At 35.9% G+C, this 22,693-nt stretch overlaps 1 protein-coding gene across 2 annotated transcripts in view; it reads left to right on the top strand.

Annotated features, from left to right (window-relative positions):
• GLRA3 (glycine receptor alpha 3) overlaps window positions 1-22,693 on the top strand; it is a 173,550-nt gene that overhangs the window by 73,176 nt on the left and 77,681 nt on the right. For both annotated transcript variants that reach the window (XM_005556328.5, XM_015451040.4), the window contains exon 4: window positions 22,007-22,230. In XM_005556328.5, coding sequence (XP_005556385.2) covers window positions 22,007-22,230 — 224 coding nt within the window. The remainder of the gene's footprint in view (window positions 1-22,006; window positions 22,231-22,693) is intronic.

The following is a 22,693-nucleotide window of genomic DNA, read 5'->3' as shown; positions in this document are numbered from 1 at the left end:
AAGATCACTAAGATTTACATGTCATGAATAGCATTCCAAAACTGCTCCATTTATGATAACAGGGTCCATTTTGCTACTTGGATTAAGCACTGCTAAGTTTTTATCTGTCACCCTGGCAATTATCACTATTGAAATCTGGGAGTTCATTTCAGGGAGCAATATTTTCAGTTTACAGAGGACAGCCATCACAGTGCATGTTTTTTTTTTAAGATGCTGGCCTTTCGCTTACTAATATGATTTTAATCCCTTGGTAAATGGGCCCTCTTAGGGTACATAGCTGGGAAAAGATAATTAAATGAGGATACATATTAAATTCATTTCTATGTCTCTTATTTTCTATGTATTTGGATATCTCCTATATGACAGACTAAGAAATTTGTAATATATAAACATAATTCAGCATAGTCCCCTGATAGGCCCAGCTTTCAGTCAGTCAAATAACCCATAGGAGCCATTCCTGGCTATCTGAGTTAATACACAGCATCTAGAATCTCTGTAAACAGACCTATAGCAATCAGTTTAGCCAATTCTAAAATTTTGTTTCACAAGCCATGGTCTAGCACTCTCAGAATCTATTCCACATATAACAATTTCTGCACCAAAAAAATGGTAAAATCTAGCACTTCCTTAAGATCCAAGACTTCTCCTCCTTGGATTGACTATAATTGGCTTTCTAGCTGCTTTCAGAGATCTACTCAATGAGGGCAGTGATGGAAGGTTGAGGTGGGATATAAGAAAAATAGGTATACCCCATCCTCATCATACATGAGAGGAGGAGCTGCTTCTGCTAACACAAGAGTCTTAGATTTTGTTAGAATTTTCTAAATCTTCCTAATTTTATTATTCTAATATTTGAACTTTTACTCTTTCCTAACCAAGGAGCTAACACTCATATATGTCACTCTGCAAGAGAGTGAATATAACGTACCTTTTAGTCTATAGTCCACAAATTAATCATGTGGTGTTTAGTTTTCAGCCACACCATTCTTATCCATGAAGGTACAAGAGATAAGATACACATTCCAAAGAGTCATGAAAAATCCACGATTCTCTGACCATGCCTTAATATATGAGAATTTAAATTTCTGCACCAGATTTTATTTTTTCTTTGAGCTCCCTAATGCAATCAGAAGCAGGCAACCCATTTTTCAGTCACTGACTCCCTCAAACGTGTGACATTATTCTTTGCTATGGCTTTCAATACTTGGTTTGCAAAATCATGTACTTCATTTCAGGTGGCCATAGGTAAAAAAAAAAAAAATTAGGTGATTTTGCCGCAGGTTTCTATGTACTTCCAGTATCCTGTCATTTAATGGATTCAGATATGCCAGGCCTTCAAACACAAATAGGGCAACTGAACAGTACAAAGTTCCTATTCCCACAACTTCTCTGGGGCAAAGATTGATCCAGTTGTGTTCAGTGATTGTAACAGAAACCATGCCAGCCACCTCACAGAAGGGAATTTATTTCTGGGAGTCAGATGTTTATAAAAGTACTGGAAAGCTCAGGGAAGAGGATTATACCACAGATTTGGCTTGTTAGCAAAGCTGCTACCCTTGCCCAAATCAGGAATTGGGAAGGCTGCTACTGGAACAGTTGGCTCCAGGAACACACTGCTGAAATCTACAAATCGAGAAACAATCACAGTCACTGAGCCACAATTATAATTATTACTAGATAATTTACATTTGTTCTTTCAACAATCATGAAACTAAAGACATGACGGGGAAACTCCATTAACACTACTGTGGAAAAAACTCAATGATACTATAATCCCATAACTCCAGTTGCAAGTAGAAACTCAGAATGAGGAGATCATGGCTTTGTCTCAATCTCCCACAAGTGCATGTAATTGACTAAACAGAAATCACATCAAGGTCCCTAGCTTTAATATCTTTCTATCTTTCTAATTTCTGCAATACTGGCTGACAGTTTACAAGACAGGTCAAATGGAGGGTGAGTGCTAGTCTTCCACACAAACCTACCCCTTACCTCCAAACCTGTCCTCTGATTCTCAACAGATGACCTTACCTTTGTCTTCACAGAAAACATAGAGACAAGAACACAAGAAACCTTTAGCTACCTGCCACCAAACCTAAAATTTAACCTGGGTATAATGTTCCTGCTGATACATTGAGGCATATTTCCGTCCTTTTGCATAAGATTAGTTCCCAATTTTTTCTGGATCAAATTCTGAAGTCCTTTTTACTCCAGGACCACACTCAATGTATTTCAACTCTTCTTTATGTGTCCTCTCCCTTTGATGTTTTGATTTGTTAGCTACCCTCCTAAAATGAAAGCATTCCATGGATTTGTTTATTTCTAGTTATTACCATATTTCTCTTTCTATTCATAGCCAAATTACTTTAAATGGTTGTACCTGATGCTATTCCTCAATTTCTTACTGAATACTCTTATTTAGGCCTGGTTTTTCACCAATCGCTTCACTAAAATTATTATTTCCAAAGTATTCAATAACAACAATGAACCACTTAAGCTTTAACTTTCTTGACATCTTTGTAGAATCTGCCACTGTTGATTATGCTCTTGAAAACTGTCTTACTTTGGCTTTTCTGATTCAACCATCTCCTGGTTTTCTAACTCTCTGGCCACTCCTTCCCAAATCTATTTGCACTATTATCTTCTTTCTATTTCTTGAATGCTGGCCATTATTACTGTTCAATCAGAGGCACGGCCTTTGCTACACACATGTTTTCTATGTACATTTATCCTCGCCCTTGGCTTTATGGCCATGCACATGTATAGTGGTAATTGTTCAATCAATAGCTATAGCCCAAGTGTCTCCAGGTGAAAGGCCTGGGGAAGTACAAAACAAACCAAAATAACACTGAAACATAGTATTTGGAACAACATATGTATATGCTATAACGTTAAAGGCAAGATTAACTGTACACTGACACAGTAGTCTAATCAGTAAGTTGGTTTTTCAAACATCTGAGCTGATTATCTTCCTCAATTGTACAAATTCCTGGAGCTCATCATATCCAAATCTACTTCACCTGTTTGCTATCTCATTGAGTCAGCCAGAAAATTGAGGACCTATTTCTTCCTCTCTTAAGCACAATACCTAAAGAATTACAAAGGCACGGCCATTCTACCCCCCAAATATTTCCCAAATATGTCACTTTTTCATCACTCTGCGGATCATCTCTCACTGTTGTGACAGGAACTGTCACAGAATCTAACTCTGTTCCTACCTTACTGCCCACCCAATCACTACGCTGGATCTTTCTAAAACTCAAATAAGAACTTGTCATTTTTCTGTTCTTTCATTGGCTCTCAAGTAATTCCTGTTGGAGCAAAATTCAAATTCCCATGGCTTACACTAGCCTATATAATCTGTCTCACCTTAAGTCATCAGACTGAATTCTCTCCCCACCCCATCTCCTAACCCACTGTGCATTTCAGACATGCCCTTTGAACTCTTACTTTTTAGAGTATGCAATATTTTATCTCACATTTGTTCCTTGCATTTGCTGTTCCCCCCTCGACTACTCCTTCCACCATCACCCTTACCTCCTCATTGTCTAATTCTTTGATATTTACCTCTTAGGTCACATGGCCACTCCTGAGCACAGCAAAGCAGAGATATATAATTCATCGTCAAGGAAAGAAGCACAAAGGCAGAAGCCAGAATACTTGGTGACCAATAATAGAACACATCATAAAACGATCCATTGTATGTGTAGTTTGATTATAATTACGTAAAAAAAAACAAATTCTGAGTGTAACACAGACAAGCCTATATTCTTTAATTGTAAGACTTCATTCTTCCTGTGAGTACATGTCAACCTTAGATTCTGTCACTGTTTTTCCCTCTTTTGTTGATATATTAGGTTGTTGCAAAAATAATTGTGGTTTTCACCATTAAAAGTAATGACAATTACTTTTGCACCAAACTAATGTAACGATTTACATCTTTATTGGGTACATGTGAGTATTTGTTTCATGCATAGAATGTGTAGTGTTCAAGTCAGCGTACCTGGGGCATACATCATTTTTACATTGGTTTATCATTTTTATGTAATGGTATCAGAAATATTGGCATCAGATATTGGTATTGGTAACTCAGGAATAGTATTGGTTACTGGTAACTGTCTTAGTAACTCTTCTGGTTACTGTGAAATATACATGATATTGTTGTTAAGTATAGCCATTCTTGCCCGCCATCAAACACTAGAATTTATTTCTTCTATCTAATTGTGTATGACCAACTTCTCTTAAACCCTCTCTTCCCACTACCTGCTCTCTCCAGTCTCTGCTATCTATCATTCTACTCTCTATGTCCATGAGTTTTTTTAGCTCCCACATATGAGTGTGAAGGTGAACTATTTGTCTTTCCATACCTGATTTATTTCACTTAACATAATGACCTGCAGTTCTTTCCATGTTGCTGAGAATGAAATTATTTCTTACATTTTTTAGGCTGAACAGTATCCCATGGTGTATATATGCCACATTTTCTTTATTCATTCATCTGTTAATAGACACTTAGGCTGATTCCATATCTTTGCTATTGTGAATGGTGCTGTGATAAACATGCAAGTGCAGGTATCCCCTTGATATACTGAATTCTTTTCCTTTGGATAGATACCCAGTAGTAAGATTGCTGGATTGTATGGTAGTTCAACTTTTAGTTTTTTGAGAAATCTCCATTCTGTTTCCCATAGTGGTTGTACTAATTTATATCCCTGCCAAGAGTGTATGAGTTCTCTTTTCTCTGCATCCTCACCAGCATCTGTTATTTTTTTCTTCTTAATAATAGGCATTCTAACTGGCATAAGATAATATCTCATTGTGGTTTGCATTTGAATTTCCTTAATGATCAGTGGTGTTGAATACTTTTTTAAGATATGTGTTGGCCACTTCTGTGTCTTCTTTTGAGAAATATATACTCATGTTTTTTGCCCATCTTTTAATGGGATTATTTGGCACTTTTTTTTTTTTTTAACTGTTGAGTTGGTCAAGTTCCTTATATGGTCTGAATATTAGTCCCCTGTCAGAAGAGTACCTTGCAAATATTTTTCTCCCATTCTGCAGGTTATCTCCTAATTTTGTTGATTGTTTATTTTGCTTTGCAGAGGCTTTCTAGTTTAATATGGTCTCATTTGTCTATTTTTGTTTTTGTTGCCTATGCTTTTGAGGTTTTAGCCATAAAATCTTTGCCAAGACCAATGTCCTTTTTATAGGGAAAAGTCAGCACTTAAATGGGTCTTAAACGTTAGACCCAAAACTATGAAAATACATAGTAAGTATACTTAAATGGAAGACCTAAATCTATGAAAATACATAGTAAATACTTACTGTTAGTCTGATGGTAACTACTTTAGGGGTGACTAGATGCTTTTCTCTTGTTGTTTTTAGAATTTTCCTTTGCCATTGACTTCAGACAGTTTGCCTATAAAGTGTCACAGAGACCATTTTGCATTGTATCTCTTTGGGGGACACTGGGCCTCCTGTATATGGATGTCTAAATATCCTGCTAGACTTGGGAAGTATTCATCCATTATTTCACTAAATAGGCTTTCAAACCCTTTTAACATTTCTTCACCTTCAGGAATACCAATAATTTGTATGTTTGGTTACTTTATGCTATCCCATATATCATAAAGATTTTGTTCATTCTCTTTTCTTTTTTTTTGTCTGACCAGGTTATTTCAAAAGACCTGTCTTCAAGTTCTGTGGTTTCTTCTTCTGCTAGATTCAGTCTATTGTTGAAGCCTTTGAGTGTATTTGCATTTTATTCGGGGAGTTCTTCAGTTACAGAATTTATGTTTGGTTCTTGATTAAGATAGCTATCCCTTTTGTAAATTTCTCGTTCATATCCTGAATTGTTTTTCTGATTTCTGTGTATTGTATTTTCAAAGTCTCTTTATCTCACTAAGCTTCTTTAATATCATAATTTTGAATTCCTTTTTCATAATTTCATTAATTTCTTTGGGATCTGTTGCTAAGGAATTATTGTGTTGCCTTGAAGGTGTCATATTTCTTTGCTTTATCATGTTTCTGATGTTTCTGGTGTCCTTATGTTGATATCTACGTATCTGGTGTAATAGTCATTTCTTACAATTATTTGAGTTCACGAGGAATGACTTTTTCCTGAATATGTATCAATGGTTTCAATTGGTTAGAAACCTTTGGCTTTGATTCTGGGTGCATACTGTTGTGCAATCTTTGTATGATTTACTTGACTATAAACAGCATTGGTGGTATCTGTGATTTTCTCAGTAGTTTAGGGTACAGGTACTAGTGGAGGGTATGGTTAAATTTTGCTGGGGAAATGGATGCCAGTGGGCCAGTCTTTAGGTCCTGGTCCCAGTGGTGGTAGCAGGGTACTGAATATGCCTGTTCTTGGGCTCCCAGGGCAGCATACACCAGCACCAGTGTCAGTAGGACCAGGCAGGCCTCTTCTTGGTCCTCCAAGTGGCTTGCTCTGATGCCAGTAATGGCAGTCCCAGGTCACATAGGTGAGTGGGTTCTCAGGTTCTTGAGCATCCAGTGTGATGTGGGCAATGGCGGTGGCAGTGGCACTATAACCCTCTGTGTCCCAAGCACTACACGCTGGTGTTGCCAGTGGCTGCAGTACTGGGTTGCCAACTATAGTCCCAGCACGAAGCTCTCAGGCCTACCTACTTTTGATGGCAGCAGCACCACAGCACCATACAGAGTAGGGAAGAACTCTCTTCTTCCCTTGTGAGCCCAAGCACAAAGGCCATGCTACTAGTGGGGACATAGTCACCACTCACAGCTGCAGACTGGCGGCCCTCTGGCTTGCCTGCTCCAGCCTATAGTGGCAACAGCAACAGCTGCAGCCGCAGTGGTATATGGATGAAGAGAGGGGATCCTGTTCTGTACTCATAAACCCAGGCACAGAGCTGTCACTTCTAAGATACATTATTTGTGGGTTTTTTTTTTCAACTTAAACACCTATTGTATGTAATATCTCAATTTTAGAAATTACAAAATGTTTCAAAAATGCACTAAATATCTATAAGAATTGTTGAAATCAATCAAGATGCAAGGGTTAGGAGGAAAACTAAAATATCATGCAAATAGTACCAAATAAGCTTCACTTTAGCTTTACCATGAATCATCCTGGCAGATAATTCTTTAATCAAGTGATCAAACTAAACATCACCCATGAAACAAGTCAACATCATGTGCTATTGAAATGATGCAATGAGAAGGGCACAGTATCCTTTCTGCAGCATTTTTGTTAAAAAGGAATAATACCAATCTAATTATGAGAAAACATCAGACAAACCCAAACCGAGGGACATTCAACAAAATAACTGGCTGGTATTCTTCAAAAACTGGCTGGTATCCTTCAGGTCCTTAACAGGACCTGAAAAAAATGAAAAAAGAAAAAAAGACTATGGCTGTCACAGATTAGAAGAGACTGAGTTAAAAGCTAAATGCAATGTGGGATCCTAGATTAGATCCTAGACTAGAAAAAAAGGGATATTAGAGGATATTAGATTCTTTAATTTTATAATCTTGAATTCTTTATTCATAATCTTGTGAAATTCAAAATAGGTCTGCAGGTAAGTTAATAGTATTGTATCAATGTTAATTTTCAGGTTTCAAAAACTACTATGGATATATAAAATATTAACATTAGCAGAAGCCATATAAAAGATTTACAGAAACTTTTATTTTCTGTACCTTTTCTGTAAGACTAAACTTAAAAGAGAGGAAATAGCTTAATTCTGAATTTCCTTTTGAAATAATTTTTATTCCACAACAGCTATGGGTATTCCACAACAGATACAGAGTTTTCTATAATCAAATAGGTTGTCCTTTCTTGATGCTATTAAATGGGAAGGGTAAAGTAAGACAAAACAAGCCAACAGAATGGATCTTCAATAATTTTGCATCTCTCTTCTATGGTATCATCCTTCTCCACCAACTCTGCTCCTAGGGACATAGATTGAGTTTCACAAGGACGAGGGAATCTCAAGAAAAAGAATGATGTATTCATGGCAATTATCTTCCAATAATTTATATCCTTCTGGGAAAGGTGATGAAACACCAGGGAACAGGCTTTAAAAGCTGTCATTTTTCTGCTGAGATCATAAGAGTTTTACAACTTGCAAATGGCTCGTATTGCAAGTCTGAATTTCCATCTATCTTCTTTTTATTCTCAAAACACTGAAGAAAAAGTAAACGTCAGAAACAAAGGAGAGAGATTTTTCCGTCTTAAATTTCTCCATGAGTTTGGCGGTGTCTTGCCCTGTAAAAGCCCAGTGGCTATTTGATTCAGAATGCAATATATTTTTGCAATTCTCTTTCCTTTCTGGGGCTTCTATTTCTTATTACTTATATTAGGACTAAATTGCTTGCTATTGACAATTTTAGTACCAGAGTTATTGCAGAACATGTTATACAATTATTTCATTCTGAACAATACTCAAAGCAAGCTTTAGTGTTCCTACTCTTCAAATTATGTTTCTTAAAATAGCTTATTAAAAACATCGAATAATACATTTTCTTACCCTCAAATTAATTAGGTGAGTCCCTGGTCAATACCCATTCACACAGCTTCTACTGATGTAAAATATTGAACTACAGATTCAATTTTAGCTTGCCAGCTTTCTAACAAATAATATTTCTTAAAATTTTAACTATTATTTTTAAAATTTCTTTCTTTTAACAACAAAATTGTTGTGATATATTGTGTTTTGTCATACCTGACTTTTTTTGTTTTTTAATAATTACTCTCACAAAAACCATGCTAGGGAATTTCTAGCAAATGCAAATTATTCTATGTGTCTGAGCAAAAGAAAAAACATTTTATATATATGGATTCAAAGATGAGCAAAACTCGGGTGTGAACAAATAACCTCTTGCCTCACACAGGTTTAAATCTGTTCTTCCTAGGTTCTGCATCATAAGAAAACAGCATTCTAATCTTTTCAACAAATAGTGTTGGAATAATTTGTCAACTATGCAGAAGAAAAACGTGAACTGCAATATGTACTCATACCTCATAGAAAAATTAACTCATGGTTGACCACAAACAGAAATATGAAATTTAAAATTATAAAATAATTAGAAGAAAACAAAAACATAGAAAATCTTTGTGACTTTGGATTAGATAAAGAGTTCTTAGATATAACACCTAAAGCACAATTTAAGAAATATAAATAATGGATAAAGTGATCTTTATCATAATTAAACACCTTTTTTTCTGTGAAAGATGCTGTTAATAGAAGGGGAAAAAAAAGCTATCTGCTGTGAAAAAACAAGTTTGCCAATCTCATGTCTGGCAAAGGATATTTATAAAGAACTCTAAAAACTTAATAGTAAAATAAAAACAATACTTTTAATGAGCAATTTAAATGTTTGTTACACTTCACTAAAAAAGGTATACGAATTGCAAATAGGCAGAAAATGCTACTTGACATCATTAGCCATTACTTAAATGCAAATTAAAACCACAATGAGTACAACTACACACATATTAGAAAAGGTGAGATTATTTTTTTAAACAAATCTGAATTTACTAATTACTGATAAGAGTGCAAAAAAACTGTAACTCTCCTATATAGTTGATGGAAGTGCAAATAGCACAGCCACTCTAGAAAACAGTGTAGCAACTTTTTCTAAATGTAAACATGCACTTAATATGACATGGTAATCTCACTCCTAGATATTTACTTATGCGAAACAAACACGTATGCTTACATCAAATCCTGTAAACAAGTGTATACATTAGCATTATCCATAATCACAAAATACTAGAAAAACACCAGAAGTCCATCAATGGATGAATAAGCCCTGTGGCACGCCCATACAATTGAATGCAACTCAGCAATTAAGAGGAATAAATTGACACACATAATAACTTAAGTCAAGAAGGAGCCAGACTCAAAAAGTTAAATATCATATGATTCCGTTTAGACAACATTCTAGAAAAGGCAAAACAATGAGGCTGAAACCATCACTGGCTTTGAGGGAAGAGGTGTAGAGATGGTTTCAATACAAAAGGGCAACACAGGGAATATTTGCGGGTGTGAGCTCTAGTCTGTAACCTGCCTATGATGGTGGTTACACATCTCTCTGCATTTGTACAGCTCTATGTGTAAGCGCTATCTGAATTTTAAAACAAGTTAAATCAGGAACATTAACTATAAAATAGCTTAAAACAACACCAGCTTTCTTAGGTCTCACATGTATGTGGATCAGGAATTTGGGGAGCGATTTGCTGGGTAACTTTTCTGCTCCTCTTGTCATTGGTATAAACTCTCTGGTTTCAGCTGGAGGATCAGCTTGCCTTAAGTCTTCAAGATGATTTCATTCATATGCCTAGTGCCTTGGTGAGGAAGCCTGGAAATCTGGACCCAGCTGGGACTGTTGACCAGATTCTTACATGTGGCTCCTCCAGTGTAGTTTCTCAGGGGTTTCTTACTTCTGACATGGCAGCCAGCTATGTCTCAGAGCACTTCAAGAGACAGGGTAAAAGCTTTGAGAATTCTTACAACCCACAGGACATCTTTAATCTGACACAGTCGGCCTTCTAGTGATATTATTTAAGTTCTTCCAATATGCAAAACATAAATACCCCTTCCTAAAGACCCCAGCTTTTTTGTCCCACTGTAGCATTGTCTTGAAGTCTGGAATTGTGTCAACTAAATTAGACGCAAGTGCAAATGAGGTTCCCAAAGGGTGGATCTCATGATTCCTCTTGATCAAAAGGCCTGTGAATTTAAGAACAAGTTTTCTGTCCCACACAAAGGCAGCTTACAGAGGTGATACAGAATAGGAAAACTGCAATGGGGATAACATGCTGCTGTTCAATAGGGAAGGGGTGATGGGAAGTACATTGTAGTCACTGGTTCATAGCAATTCTGAAGCCTGGGAAAGCATATCCTTCCAGTTACATTATTAAGGCCCAGTCCTGCTCGCAGAAAATGTGGATATTGACTTGACCATGTGGACTCTTGTTTCTGCCTTCTGAGTTATCTTTCCTTTTCTGTAAAAAGGAGCCACATTTGCTACAAAGTAGCCTTTTCATACCACTTCCTGCTCATAGAAATGTGGAAACCTTGCAAGCTCTTTACATTTTGAACTGTCCCTGCCCATTTCAAATGAAGCCAATGGTGCTTCTACTAGTCTAATTCTCTTAACATTTATGTGGGCTTCCTATGATTCTCTACCTTGGGCTGGGAATCAAGATTCTTTGAGATAATGTTCTTATGATTCTTAGAAACTTTTTAATCTACATGAGAACATTTATGAGGCACATTTTTAATATTTCTGAAGTATAGGCACAGGGTCGTAGCCACATCCTTGAGAAGATCTTTACCCGGAACCCACAAAAAAGTGAGGTGGAATTTTTCTGGAATTTACCAGAAAATATTCTTAGCCAAATGCAACAGCTCATTAGTTGCATTTTCTGTTTTCTACATTACTGAAATGAGTTGTCAAGCTTTCTGCCCCACAATGTAGGGGTGGATTTTCTTTTCTCTCCTCTAATAAGGATTTCCTTCTCATTCCTTTAGCCATCACAACAATGTCTTCAAATCCTTGCAAGCTACTTCTTGCTACCTGGTCCCAGAGTCAAGGGAACATGTTTTAAGTTTTCTTCTTAGAGCAGCACCCACTTCTAGTTTCTTAGTTCTATTCCAGTTGTTGCTGCATAGCAAACTATCCCAAAACTTTGTGGTTTATACAAAACAAACATTTTATTACATGCCATGATTTTTGTAAGCCAGAGATCTGAGCAGGGCTTTACTAAGCCTTTTCCACATTGTTTGAACAGAAGTTGCTCAGTGGTATTTAGCTGGTATATGGGCATAGTCCCTGAGAGAAAATAATCTGCCACCATAAAAGAGACGTTGTCTATGAGATGGTGTCACTTGCAGTAAGCAGTATATTATATGTCATGCTGAGTTATTTTGAGAGCAAAAGGCCTAATGAAAATCAGTGAGATCTCAGCTGTTGTTTTTGTCCTACGATACACCATTGGTAAAGATGCTTAATTTAGTCCATGTGCTCTCATCACTTCAAATAATTTTTCTGTCATGAAAGTATTCGAGTATAAATAGCAAGCTAATTGTACAGAGAAAAGAAATATCAATAGATTCAGAACAGATCAAAACTATAATATGGAAATGAAATAATCATACTTAAGTATTTCTAACAGTTTCAGCTGCAACATTATGCTAAACCTACAGTAGGATTTACATTCAACAAAATATGAATTTCCTCAAGTTTACTTGCTCAGATAGAAGGTAATACTCACAGGTTACCAAATATTTGTATGCGATACAAGAACACACCAAAATTTTGCAACTCATCTTTTGCCTATGAAACCCTACATTCAAATACTTATAAATATGTATGCATAAATCCAAATACCTGTAAATGTAGAAATATTAAAATGAGTAGTGTTCTCTGCCCAAGTAGAAAATATCTAATGATTTATTACATTTTTCTTTTAATTCTGATTTTAATAGGTTGTATATGTATTACAGGTTATATATGTATTTAGGTTGTGTATGTCTTTAGGTTAGAGTGAATTGTGGATTTTAAAATTTTATTTGTTGCAGATGAAGCAAACATTTCATCTGTTACTGTCAAGAGCTATCCTAAATAAGGCAGCAATATTCAATGATGGTTTCTAAAAGAAGTTAATTCCTCTCCAGCTTTACAGTACACTTAGCCTCCACAGAGCTCCTTGGCCAGTCTCCAAATCAATAAACAACTAGTTAAGAATTATCTGGATTGCTCAGAAAGAAACCAAATGCAATTTAATTTTTTCTTTGACATATAATATTTCATTAACTAAAATTCTTCCAAAGTGGAACATTTTCCCTTTAATTTTTAACCTCTCACATTTCATAGTTAGTTATATGGCATATAAGCCCTCACAAATTAAAAAATTCCCAAAAGACAATAAGTGGTTTAAATTTCTGAAAATTTAAGTATCAGTTAAAATGTCAAACTGTGATAAGAAGCATGAGGGTTGGTTGTGCACTGTGGCTCACACCTGTAATTCCAGCACTGTGGGAGGTTGAGGTGTGCGGATCTGATGAGGTCAGGAGTTCGAGACCAGCCTGGCCTACATGGAGAAATCCCATCTCTACTAAAAATACAAAAATTCGCCAGACGTGGTGGTGGGCGCCTATAATCCTGGCTACCTAGAGCTGAGGCACAAAAATTACTTGAACCCAGGAGGCAGAAGTCACAGTGAGCCAAGATTGCACCACTGCACTCCAGTCTGGGTGACAGAGAGAGACTGTCTCAAAAGAAAAAAAAAGTCTTAGCATTCAGAAAAATTTGAAAATAATTATTGGAATAATTATATTTACATGTTCAGTTTTCTTACTGAGGACAAATGTCAAATACAACAAATTTTTTTTGTCAATAATATCTATTCCTTTGTTCTTATTTACTAAACCATATCTTTTATCAAATGCCAAGCTACTACATGTTAATGGTTCATTAAAAGTGTGAAGGGAAGTGTGAACTTTTAAACAGATTAAATTTTTAAATATGTGTGTATATAACTAAAAATCTAGATATCTTTAAACTGGAAACACTTGAGGTAAACAAACTTGGTTCACATAATTTGTTTACTTTGGTAAAATTTGATCTTACACAGGCCCAAAATAAATCTTTTTTTCTTTGTTATTTCTATAACATTAGTCCCAAATTACATATGATATTTAAAAAAAAAAAAAAAAACAACACTGATTGGTGGGAGGTAAATAGATAAACCCTGATAGTGTCAGATGTTGCTATCATGAAAAGTACTTGTATGCAAGATGAAGCTGTTAGGCCTTTACAAGCATCAGTTCGATCCTGAAACTTTATGTACAGGGCAAATTTTACTATCATTTTTTCAATTCTAAATTATTTTTAAAGCATCTAGTTTTATGCCCAAAAGTTAGTATCATTTTATTAACAGATAGCTATTGTTTTCATCTTTTATGATGTTTGTGGATTCCCGTGGGTTTTAAGTATAATACATATATACAGGCATTGTGATGGCTTATACATGTACATATACATCATTATGTATAGAGCACTCACTTCCAAAAATGTGTCTCTGAAACTATATTACCTTACATATATAATTCTCTCAATAAGGCCCTTCATGCTTCTACAAACAAATGACCTCTGTGTTCTTAAATACACCATAAAACCTTGTAAAAACTTATGCTAAGTGAAAGAAGCCAGATGCAAAAGGTCACATATAGTGTGATTCTATTTATTTAAAATATCCAGAGTAGGCAAATCTATGGGGACAGAAGCAGATGAGTGGTTGCCAGAGACTAGAGGAGGAGGAAAGGAGAACATTAACTGGGTACAGGATTTCCTTTTGGGGTGAAAAAAAATGTTATGAAACTAGGTGGTGGTGGTGATGGCTGCGTAATACTGTTAATATATAAAACATCTCTCATGATAAATGTTATGTGTATTTGACCACGATTTTTAAAATTTTAAAAACACACATTTACAAAATAGAATACAGTTTACATCAGACATTTAAGGAAACACACTAGTTGGAATGTCTTCAAAAAAATTATTATTCTATGACACTATTATCCATCTCAAAATTTTGAAGTATCTCTCAACTTTTTTCAAAATATTTTCTTCCCATTACTGGGAAGAAATTCTTAGAATTCTGATTTGAAGAGCATTTGTAGTGTTGATTGGTAACAGAATGTTCCAAAGACCAAATGATACTTAATTTCCCCAGAGACTTTCACTGTTTCAGGAGCCAAGTCATATGTTCCAGTAGTAGAACAATTGTTTAGTGAAAGTCCAAAAATAATAGTACACAGATACCCACATATTAAATATACAAAATGAGGCCAAGTGCAGTGGCTCATGCCTGTAATTTCAAACTTTGGGAGGCTGAGGTGGGCAGATCACCTGAGGTCAGGAGTTCCAGACCAGCCTGGCCAACATGGCAGAACTCCATCTCTACTAAAAAATTCAAAAATTAGCTGGGCACAGTGGCAGGTGCCTGTAATCCCAGCTCCTCGGAAGGCTGAGGCAAGAGAATCGCTTGAACTAGGGAGGTGGAGGTTGCTGTGAGCAGAGTTGGCACCACTGCATTCCAGCCTGGGGGACAGAGCAAGGCTCGTCTCAATAAATAAATAAATAAATAAATAAATAAATAAATAAATAAATATACAAAATGCAAAATAATGTCTTATGTGTAAATGATTATGTTTATTTTAACATGCAAATTGTGTGATTAACATCAAGCAGCAATAAAATCAATCCAGAGAGAATATTCTGTTGGAATGAGTGGATTTGTGATGCAAATTTCAGGTCATGAACAAAAGTATTAATGGACCTCCATGCCCATGTTGTCTAAACTAGGAGATAAGCTTCCTCTTCCTAGTGGGTATAACGCAAAATGGAGTGAATTGGAGCTTAGGAGCTGAGAAGCGGGCAGAAAAATGATGTAGAAACTTGCTGTGAAGGACAGAGTGCAGTCCACCTGGTTATCTAGCCTTTTTTTTTTTTTAAGGATGGAAATTAGTCATACAATTAGCAGACAAAGGAGAATTGAGTAGAAGTATTAAGTGAGCACAAAGACAGAAGGGGCTGGTGGATGAATGGGGGCTTGTGGAGCACGGCTATGCAGCACCTTAGCGGGAGAATAACTTGTTACCATGCGACTCAAGAGCAACAAAAATTACTACTTTTCATTGACAGCAAGCAGCTACTGGGAGTACTGGCCCTTTGTAGGTGTTTACACCTAAATCGAGGCACCCACAAACTGAATCAATTTCTTTCAACTTCTGGAAGAGTGTTTCCATGAACTAAGTTTACCTCTCCAGAAATTATTGCATTCGAGTGTACGGAATGGGTAGTATGCTTAATGGAATATAGCTTTGTATTGTTTTTGCTAGTATTTTAATTTTCAATCTTATATTTACACAGAAGTTACTAAATGAGATATGAAGAGTGTTATTTAATTGATCCAGCACATTTTATGTTCTAATCAATCCCTCTTAATTGTATGTTTCCAGAACTGGTACACAATTAGATTGCTTTTGAAAAAAATTTGGGAATTTTAAAATCTTCTTTTTTCTAAGAGAATAATTGTACATATGGATAATGGAGAAATCAGAGGGAGATTTAAGATAACCTTTTAAGCCTCTAAATAGTTCTTATAAAATGACTTTCTTCCCTGTTGCTTTAGAGAATTGAAAGACATTTTCCCAATGGGCCTTTACTGCAGAATCAGTGGCCCCAGACGACCATCCTCCCTGTGGAGGGGTTCACAGAGCAGATGGTATAGGCAACATGGGGGATATTATAGAGATGATGTTAGTAGCAATTATGGCACCATTGGGTGTCGGTATTCTCTGTTTCCTGACGCATGGGAACCTATGTTGTACAATACTTCAGAACTGTAAAAGCTTATACAGCTAAACCAGTGAAACATTGGTAGGGAGTATGAACTTCATTCTTGTTTATTTGACATAGGTGAGTTATTTTCTGAACATTTTGAAACTTGCCAAGATCTCTGATTAGGATTTTTTTAAAACAAAAAGAATTCTGGATTACTTTTTCCATCTGGCTATGAATCCAGTGGTATTTGCCTTAAGTGTTCTACCCTCTCCGATGACTGGCCAAAAAAATCTATTGTTTTAGAGATGTCTTCCAAAACTGGTAATAATATTGTATGCAAATCAGTTCAAAAAGATATAATAGTTTCCCATTGCTGCTGTCACACATTGCCACAAATTTAGTGGTGTTTCTGTTCTTTTATGAGATGGTCAGTCAGGCGTGGCCACAGAGGAAACAGGGAGACTCAGGAAAAAACACAGTTTATTATACTCACAGGTCCTAGAAACAAGAGGCACAGCATCCCATGCAGGACCATGTGAGAAAGACATCATGGTGGTCAGGAGGCAGAAGGTAGGCACATGAAAGTTCAAGCCACAGCCTTTATTGGGGTTTCCGCTGCAAAGGCAGGCAAAGCAAAGGTGGACAGTTTATTTAGGGTTGCCTAGCTTGAATAATTTTGCCAGGATTTGGGCTCTAGAGATGGTTTCTAGTTGCCTGGTTCCTAGCCCAGAGATGACTAAGGCACAGGAACACTGTCTTCCGGGTGCACTGGCTGATAGAGGAGGGAAGATTCTGAGCTTACTAGTTTGTTTACTCAAGATGTGCTCCAGGCTGGGCCCTCTGCTATCTCTGAAATTTGACTAGCACTGGGAGAGGTAGTCTCTCCTCAGCCAGAAGGGTTTTTTAAGATGTCAGAAAAACACAACATACAGAAAACTTTAAAAATATTTATACTGCAAGTGGCCTGAACAACACTAATGTATTACCTTACACTTCTCGAGGTCAGAAGCAAGTGTGTTTTGCCAGACTAAATTCAAGGCGTCTACAGGGCTGTGTTCCTTCTGGAGGCTTTAGGAGAAAACCCATTCCTTTGCTTTTACAGCTTCTAGAGGCTGCCCACATTCTTTGGTTCTTTCTTGACCCTTTTCCTCCAGCAGATACCCAGTCAGTTTCACATCACATCATTTTGGCGCTGACTCTCTTTCTCCTCTTCCAGCTATAAGAATTCTTATAACAAGATTTCTTTTGGTATATAATTCCATACATAATATATATGTGATTAAGTATAATTTAATAACATAAACATTATTGAATCCTTTACCTAGACTTAGAGCTAAAACATTACCAATATTAAAAATACCTGTATAATCCACTGTCTCATTCCCCAGCATTTCCCTAGGTAATCACTATCATAAAGTTGGTGATTATAATTCTATATTGATGGACATGTATACAGATATACACACATACACATACATGCACACATACATACATACACATAAAGATATATATAAAAAGAGAGAGAAAGAGAGAAATTGCTTGGCTTTGAATTTTACAAAAATGATGCCATACATTATATCCTCAGCATTTGCTTTTTTTCTTTATACTGTTTAACATTTATAAGACTCATCCTCATCATTGGAAATAGTGGTAATTTATTTTCATTGCTAGATATTTGATTTGATTGACATGGCACAGTTTATGACGCATTTTTCTGCCAATGGATATTTGTTGGTTTCAGGTTTTGGTTTGGTTTGGCTTGGTTTTTCATTAGAGCTAACAGTGTTGCTATAAATACTTTTGTATATGTCTTCTGTTGCACAAACACAAAGGTTTCTTTAAGTTTTGTATTTTGAGCCAAAATGTTTGTATCCTGAGTATGCACATATCAAATTTATGTTACAATGTTAATTTTTCAATTTTTTTTTTAACTTTTGAGAGGGAGTCTCGCTCTGTCACCAGGCTGGAGTGCAGCGGCATGATCTCAACTCACTGCAACCTCTGCCTCCTGGGTTCAACTGACTCTCCTTCTTCAGCCTTCCAAGTAGCTGGGACTACAGGCGCATGCCACCATGCCCAGCTAATTTTTGTGTTTTTAGTAGAGATGGGGTTTCACCATGTTGGCCAGGATGGTCTCGATCTCTTGACCTCGTGATTCACCCACCTTGGCCTCCCAAAGTGCTGGGATTAAAGGCATGAGCCACTGTACCTGGCCATTTTTTTCCATCTTTTTATGTTTTTCGCAGCAATGTATAAAGCATTATTTTACCCTGTATTTTTGACAAATTCTGATATCATCAAAAGTCTTATTTTTAACAGCCCAGTAAATATAAAATAGTATCTCATTAATATCTTAATTTTCACTTCTTTGTTTACTAATGTGGTTGAACATTTTTTCAGATACTTACTGGATATTTGCAATGCCTGCCTAGTAAAATGTTGTGATTGTTTTGGCCATTTTTTCTACTCAGTTTTTTCTCTTTTTCTCAATTATCGCTATGAAATCTTTTAAAGCATGTTAATAATCAACTGTCAGTTGTATATGTGGCAAACACCTTCTTGCAGTATAATTTATGTTTTCATTATCCTTAAGTGACCTTTGGATGTACAGAATTTCTTAATTCTGACATCGCAGAATTTATTAACCTTTATTTTATGATCAATATTATTGTGCTTTTTAAATAATTTACCCTACCTCAAGGCCACATAAATACTCTGCTGAATTTCCTTTTAAAAAAATTTTTACCCATCATATTTGAACTTTTAATTCACTCCAAGTCACCTTGAGTAGCGTCATGTTGAGATGTAATTTGACCTTTTGCCGTGTACAAAATGTGTTGTACAAGGTCCTTTTCTTCTTCGCTCCAGGAAATTTTATTACAGGCAAGTTATTTCACGTCTAGTTACTAGGACTTCTCCTAGGGTGGTACTATTTTGACTGTCAGTTTACTTACCCCTTTCTTTACACATTTTCACAAATAGCCAAAATTCAAAAATAATTAATATAGTTGGTTGCTGGGTATAATGGGATACTGTGGCTATGAAGAATCAGCCTTAAAAAACCATTTTCAAAATGCTGAATGTGGTTATTTAGTAACTTTACATCTCAATGCTAATCTGCAGGCAAAGCAAAACCAAAACTGTAAGGAGTAGTAAAATCTTAGTTTCTAAGGTTTTCAGGACATCATTATTTTTGTTTTGCTTTGAATCCTGGCCCTGAACCAAAGTATAGAAAGATTTAATCAAGCTAATTAACATATTCAGCATCTCACCTCTTAATACAATTTAGGAGTGAGAATGTCAAAAATTTATTCTTTTAGCTATTTTGAAATATACAATACATTATTATTAACTGTACTTACCATGCAGTACAATAGATCAGAAAATCATATTTTCCATGCTGTCGTGAATTCTCTTAGGGTGGTACTATTTTGACGGTCAGGTTACTTACCCCTTTCTTTACACATTTTCACAATGGCATCCAGTGACCTCAGATGCTTCTTACTTTCCTAAACTAAATGTATTAAGAGACAGAGATATTTCAGACAGAGCATCACAATGGGCATAGAGCATCACAACATTTGGCCTTGGTGACAGGTGACTGTTGCTTTTTCCTTGTATTACTTAGAAACAGAAACTGAAAGATACTTAGCATCTTTTCTAGTTCACATTTGGAGCAAAAAGTGTTCCCGGAAGAACTGAAAATGTATCTGTAAAGTGTATCACTAGTACTAATAACATAAGGATAAAGAGATTCTACCAAATTTTATTACATATACTGCAACTTAAAGAGCACTTTTATTTTAGCCTAAGTGTGGTGAACAGCTGCAGAGAGTTCTAAATCAAGAAATGTGACAGCAAAAAATGCTTCAAACAACTTGATTATGTGTCTTATAAATCAGTACAATGTAAATTCTTTACTAGTCAGTTATCTTTCCTGGCAGGTATGATTATAACTTGACCTTGTTCAGTCTTCTCCTGCCTATAAAGCAGAGAGAGACTGATTTGGTCAATCACTGATTCCTTTAGTGGTATTGAGGGCACACACTGGAGAATGGCGAAGGAAACAAGAACTGGGCACCAACCATGGAGCTGTGCTTCCTGGTGCCCTGGACTACAGGCTAAGAGAAGATGACCTGTTCTAGGCTGGTAGAAGCTTGTTCACATATCCCCATTTACAGATTCTCTAGATCCTTGTGGCGGGTGAGATTTCCACAATATCGTTAGCTTTCTGGTAAAAAGTTGAAGTGAACTCTGCTCCATTGTCACTTTGGAAAGATACCTGGGGCAGCTAGCAAACAGCAAAAAATATTTTCTGGTATGTAACCTTAGTTGCAGTTAGAAGATAGCCTCAGGGCACAAATACTGATCAAGGTGATGTACAGATGTGTAACATTCAGTACAAACTCTGACTTCGACCTACTGATAACATAAGCAATCTACCTGCTCTGATATCATTAAAGCATTCGTTGTGATTGCCTGGTTACTACATTCTGATGTCTCATAATTTGGTATTCAAGAAATAGAAAAATAGATGAAAACTGACTTTCAGTTTTTATGAGTATCTTCAGCCTTGGCTATTTTGCATGCAAATACAGTGGTCTTCAAATGTTTGCTTTGATCATGCTTACAATGAGATCTATATTTATTTTATTGGCTCATTTCAAAAATCTAGAAAAAAGTATTTACAAAGACATATGTGGTACTTATTTTCATATACTGTGTATATAAAAACACTACACATATACTCAGCTGTCAACATTTGTCATTCTACACATTAGTCCAAAATTGTGAGCAAGAATTTGGTTGAAATCATTGACTCCTTTTACAATTAACTATGAAAGATCTAATTGGGAAATCTCATTAGCCAAATTTTCTTGAAGTATTATTGACAATAATTGTCCTTTATTATTCTTTCATTATTCTAAAATCAGCTTTATTTTTCTTAAATTACTTATTTCATAGAACTTACTTGCTATGTTAAACATGAGAAAATGTGCTTTCATTGTGAAGAAGTGTATATGGTCATTTTTGTAACACAGAGAGCTTTTAAGACAAGTTCACTAAACATATTCTGGATGTTGTTGGATATCTACTAAAAGAAATTATTCTAAAAATAAATGCAAAGATGAAAATATCTTTCTCTAAGTGTCTAATAGCATTCCAGCATTTTATTCTGACAAAGCAGGAAATTAAAGTGGAATGGAACAACAAGTTTTAAACATGATAAATTGTGGTCTTTTCTTTGGAGGCATATAGGTCACTGAAGGTATATGGCCAAAACCTCAGAACTAGGATGACTCTTCTAAGTGGTAATCAGTGAGGATCCTGGGGGACGGAAGTACCCAAGAATGTCATTGATTCCTGTTATAATTCAGAAAAACCCAAAGAACAGTACATAAGATCCAAAACTCTTTTTTATAAGACTTTATTATTTAGAGAAGTTTTAGGTTGACAGCAAAATTAAGAAGAAGGTACAGAGATTTCCATCCTCCCTCTGTCCCAACACTTGTATAGCCTCCTCAATTAACTATGCAACCCATCCCCAAGAAGGATACATTTTCTACAGTCGATGAGCCTGCGTTGGCACCACATTGACACTATGGGTTCTAAACTTTTTAAAGCAGGGTTTTTTTTTCTTTCTTTTGTTCTTTTATCATAGGATTACAGAGTGAATATCTTTCTTCGCCAGAAATGGAATGATCCCCGCCTCGCGTACAGTGAGTATCCTGACGACTCTTTAGACCTCGACCCCTCCATGTTGGACTCCATTTGGAAACCTGATTTATTCTTTGCCAATGAAAAGGGTGCCAACTTTCATGAAGTCACTACAGACAACAAATTGCTAAGAATTTTCAAAAATGGAAATGTTCTTTATTCAATAAGGTGAGTCGTGGACTTAAATTGCCGATTTCAGTGAAATAGAATATCATGGTGTTTTGTTGGTTAGTTTGTTTGTTTGGTGACAGTTTTGAAATTTTTGAGCAAGTGCTATCATTATTGCACTTCAGTTCCTGTAATATACCCTTTCCCAAATATGTCTGATCAATAGTAACAGACCCAAGTCCTAGATTCAGGAACTATATAAATAATTCTTGGAAATCCACTTTTAAAACAAATGGTCCTGGTGATTCTTAATATCAGCCAGGTTGTCAAGAATCTTAAAGCCAAAGTGAAAGGCATCAGAATCATACATTGTGATAATATTTTTATGTATATGTGTCTTCTTCAAATATATATGTGTTAAGAAATGTTTAGGTTTGCTCATCTGAGATCCATTTTACATAGATTATTTTTCTGGTATATGTTTTTATAAAATATCCTTGAGCTTCTCTGGTCGTTCTTTTGC

This window comes from Macaca fascicularis, chromosome 5 (genome assembly GCF_037993035.2).
Source record: "Macaca fascicularis isolate 582-1 chromosome 5, T2T-MFA8v1.1".
Classification (NCBI taxonomy): Eukaryota; Metazoa; Chordata; class Mammalia; order Primates; family Cercopithecidae; genus Macaca; species Macaca fascicularis.
This window is presented reverse-complemented; position numbering and strand designations above follow the sequence as displayed.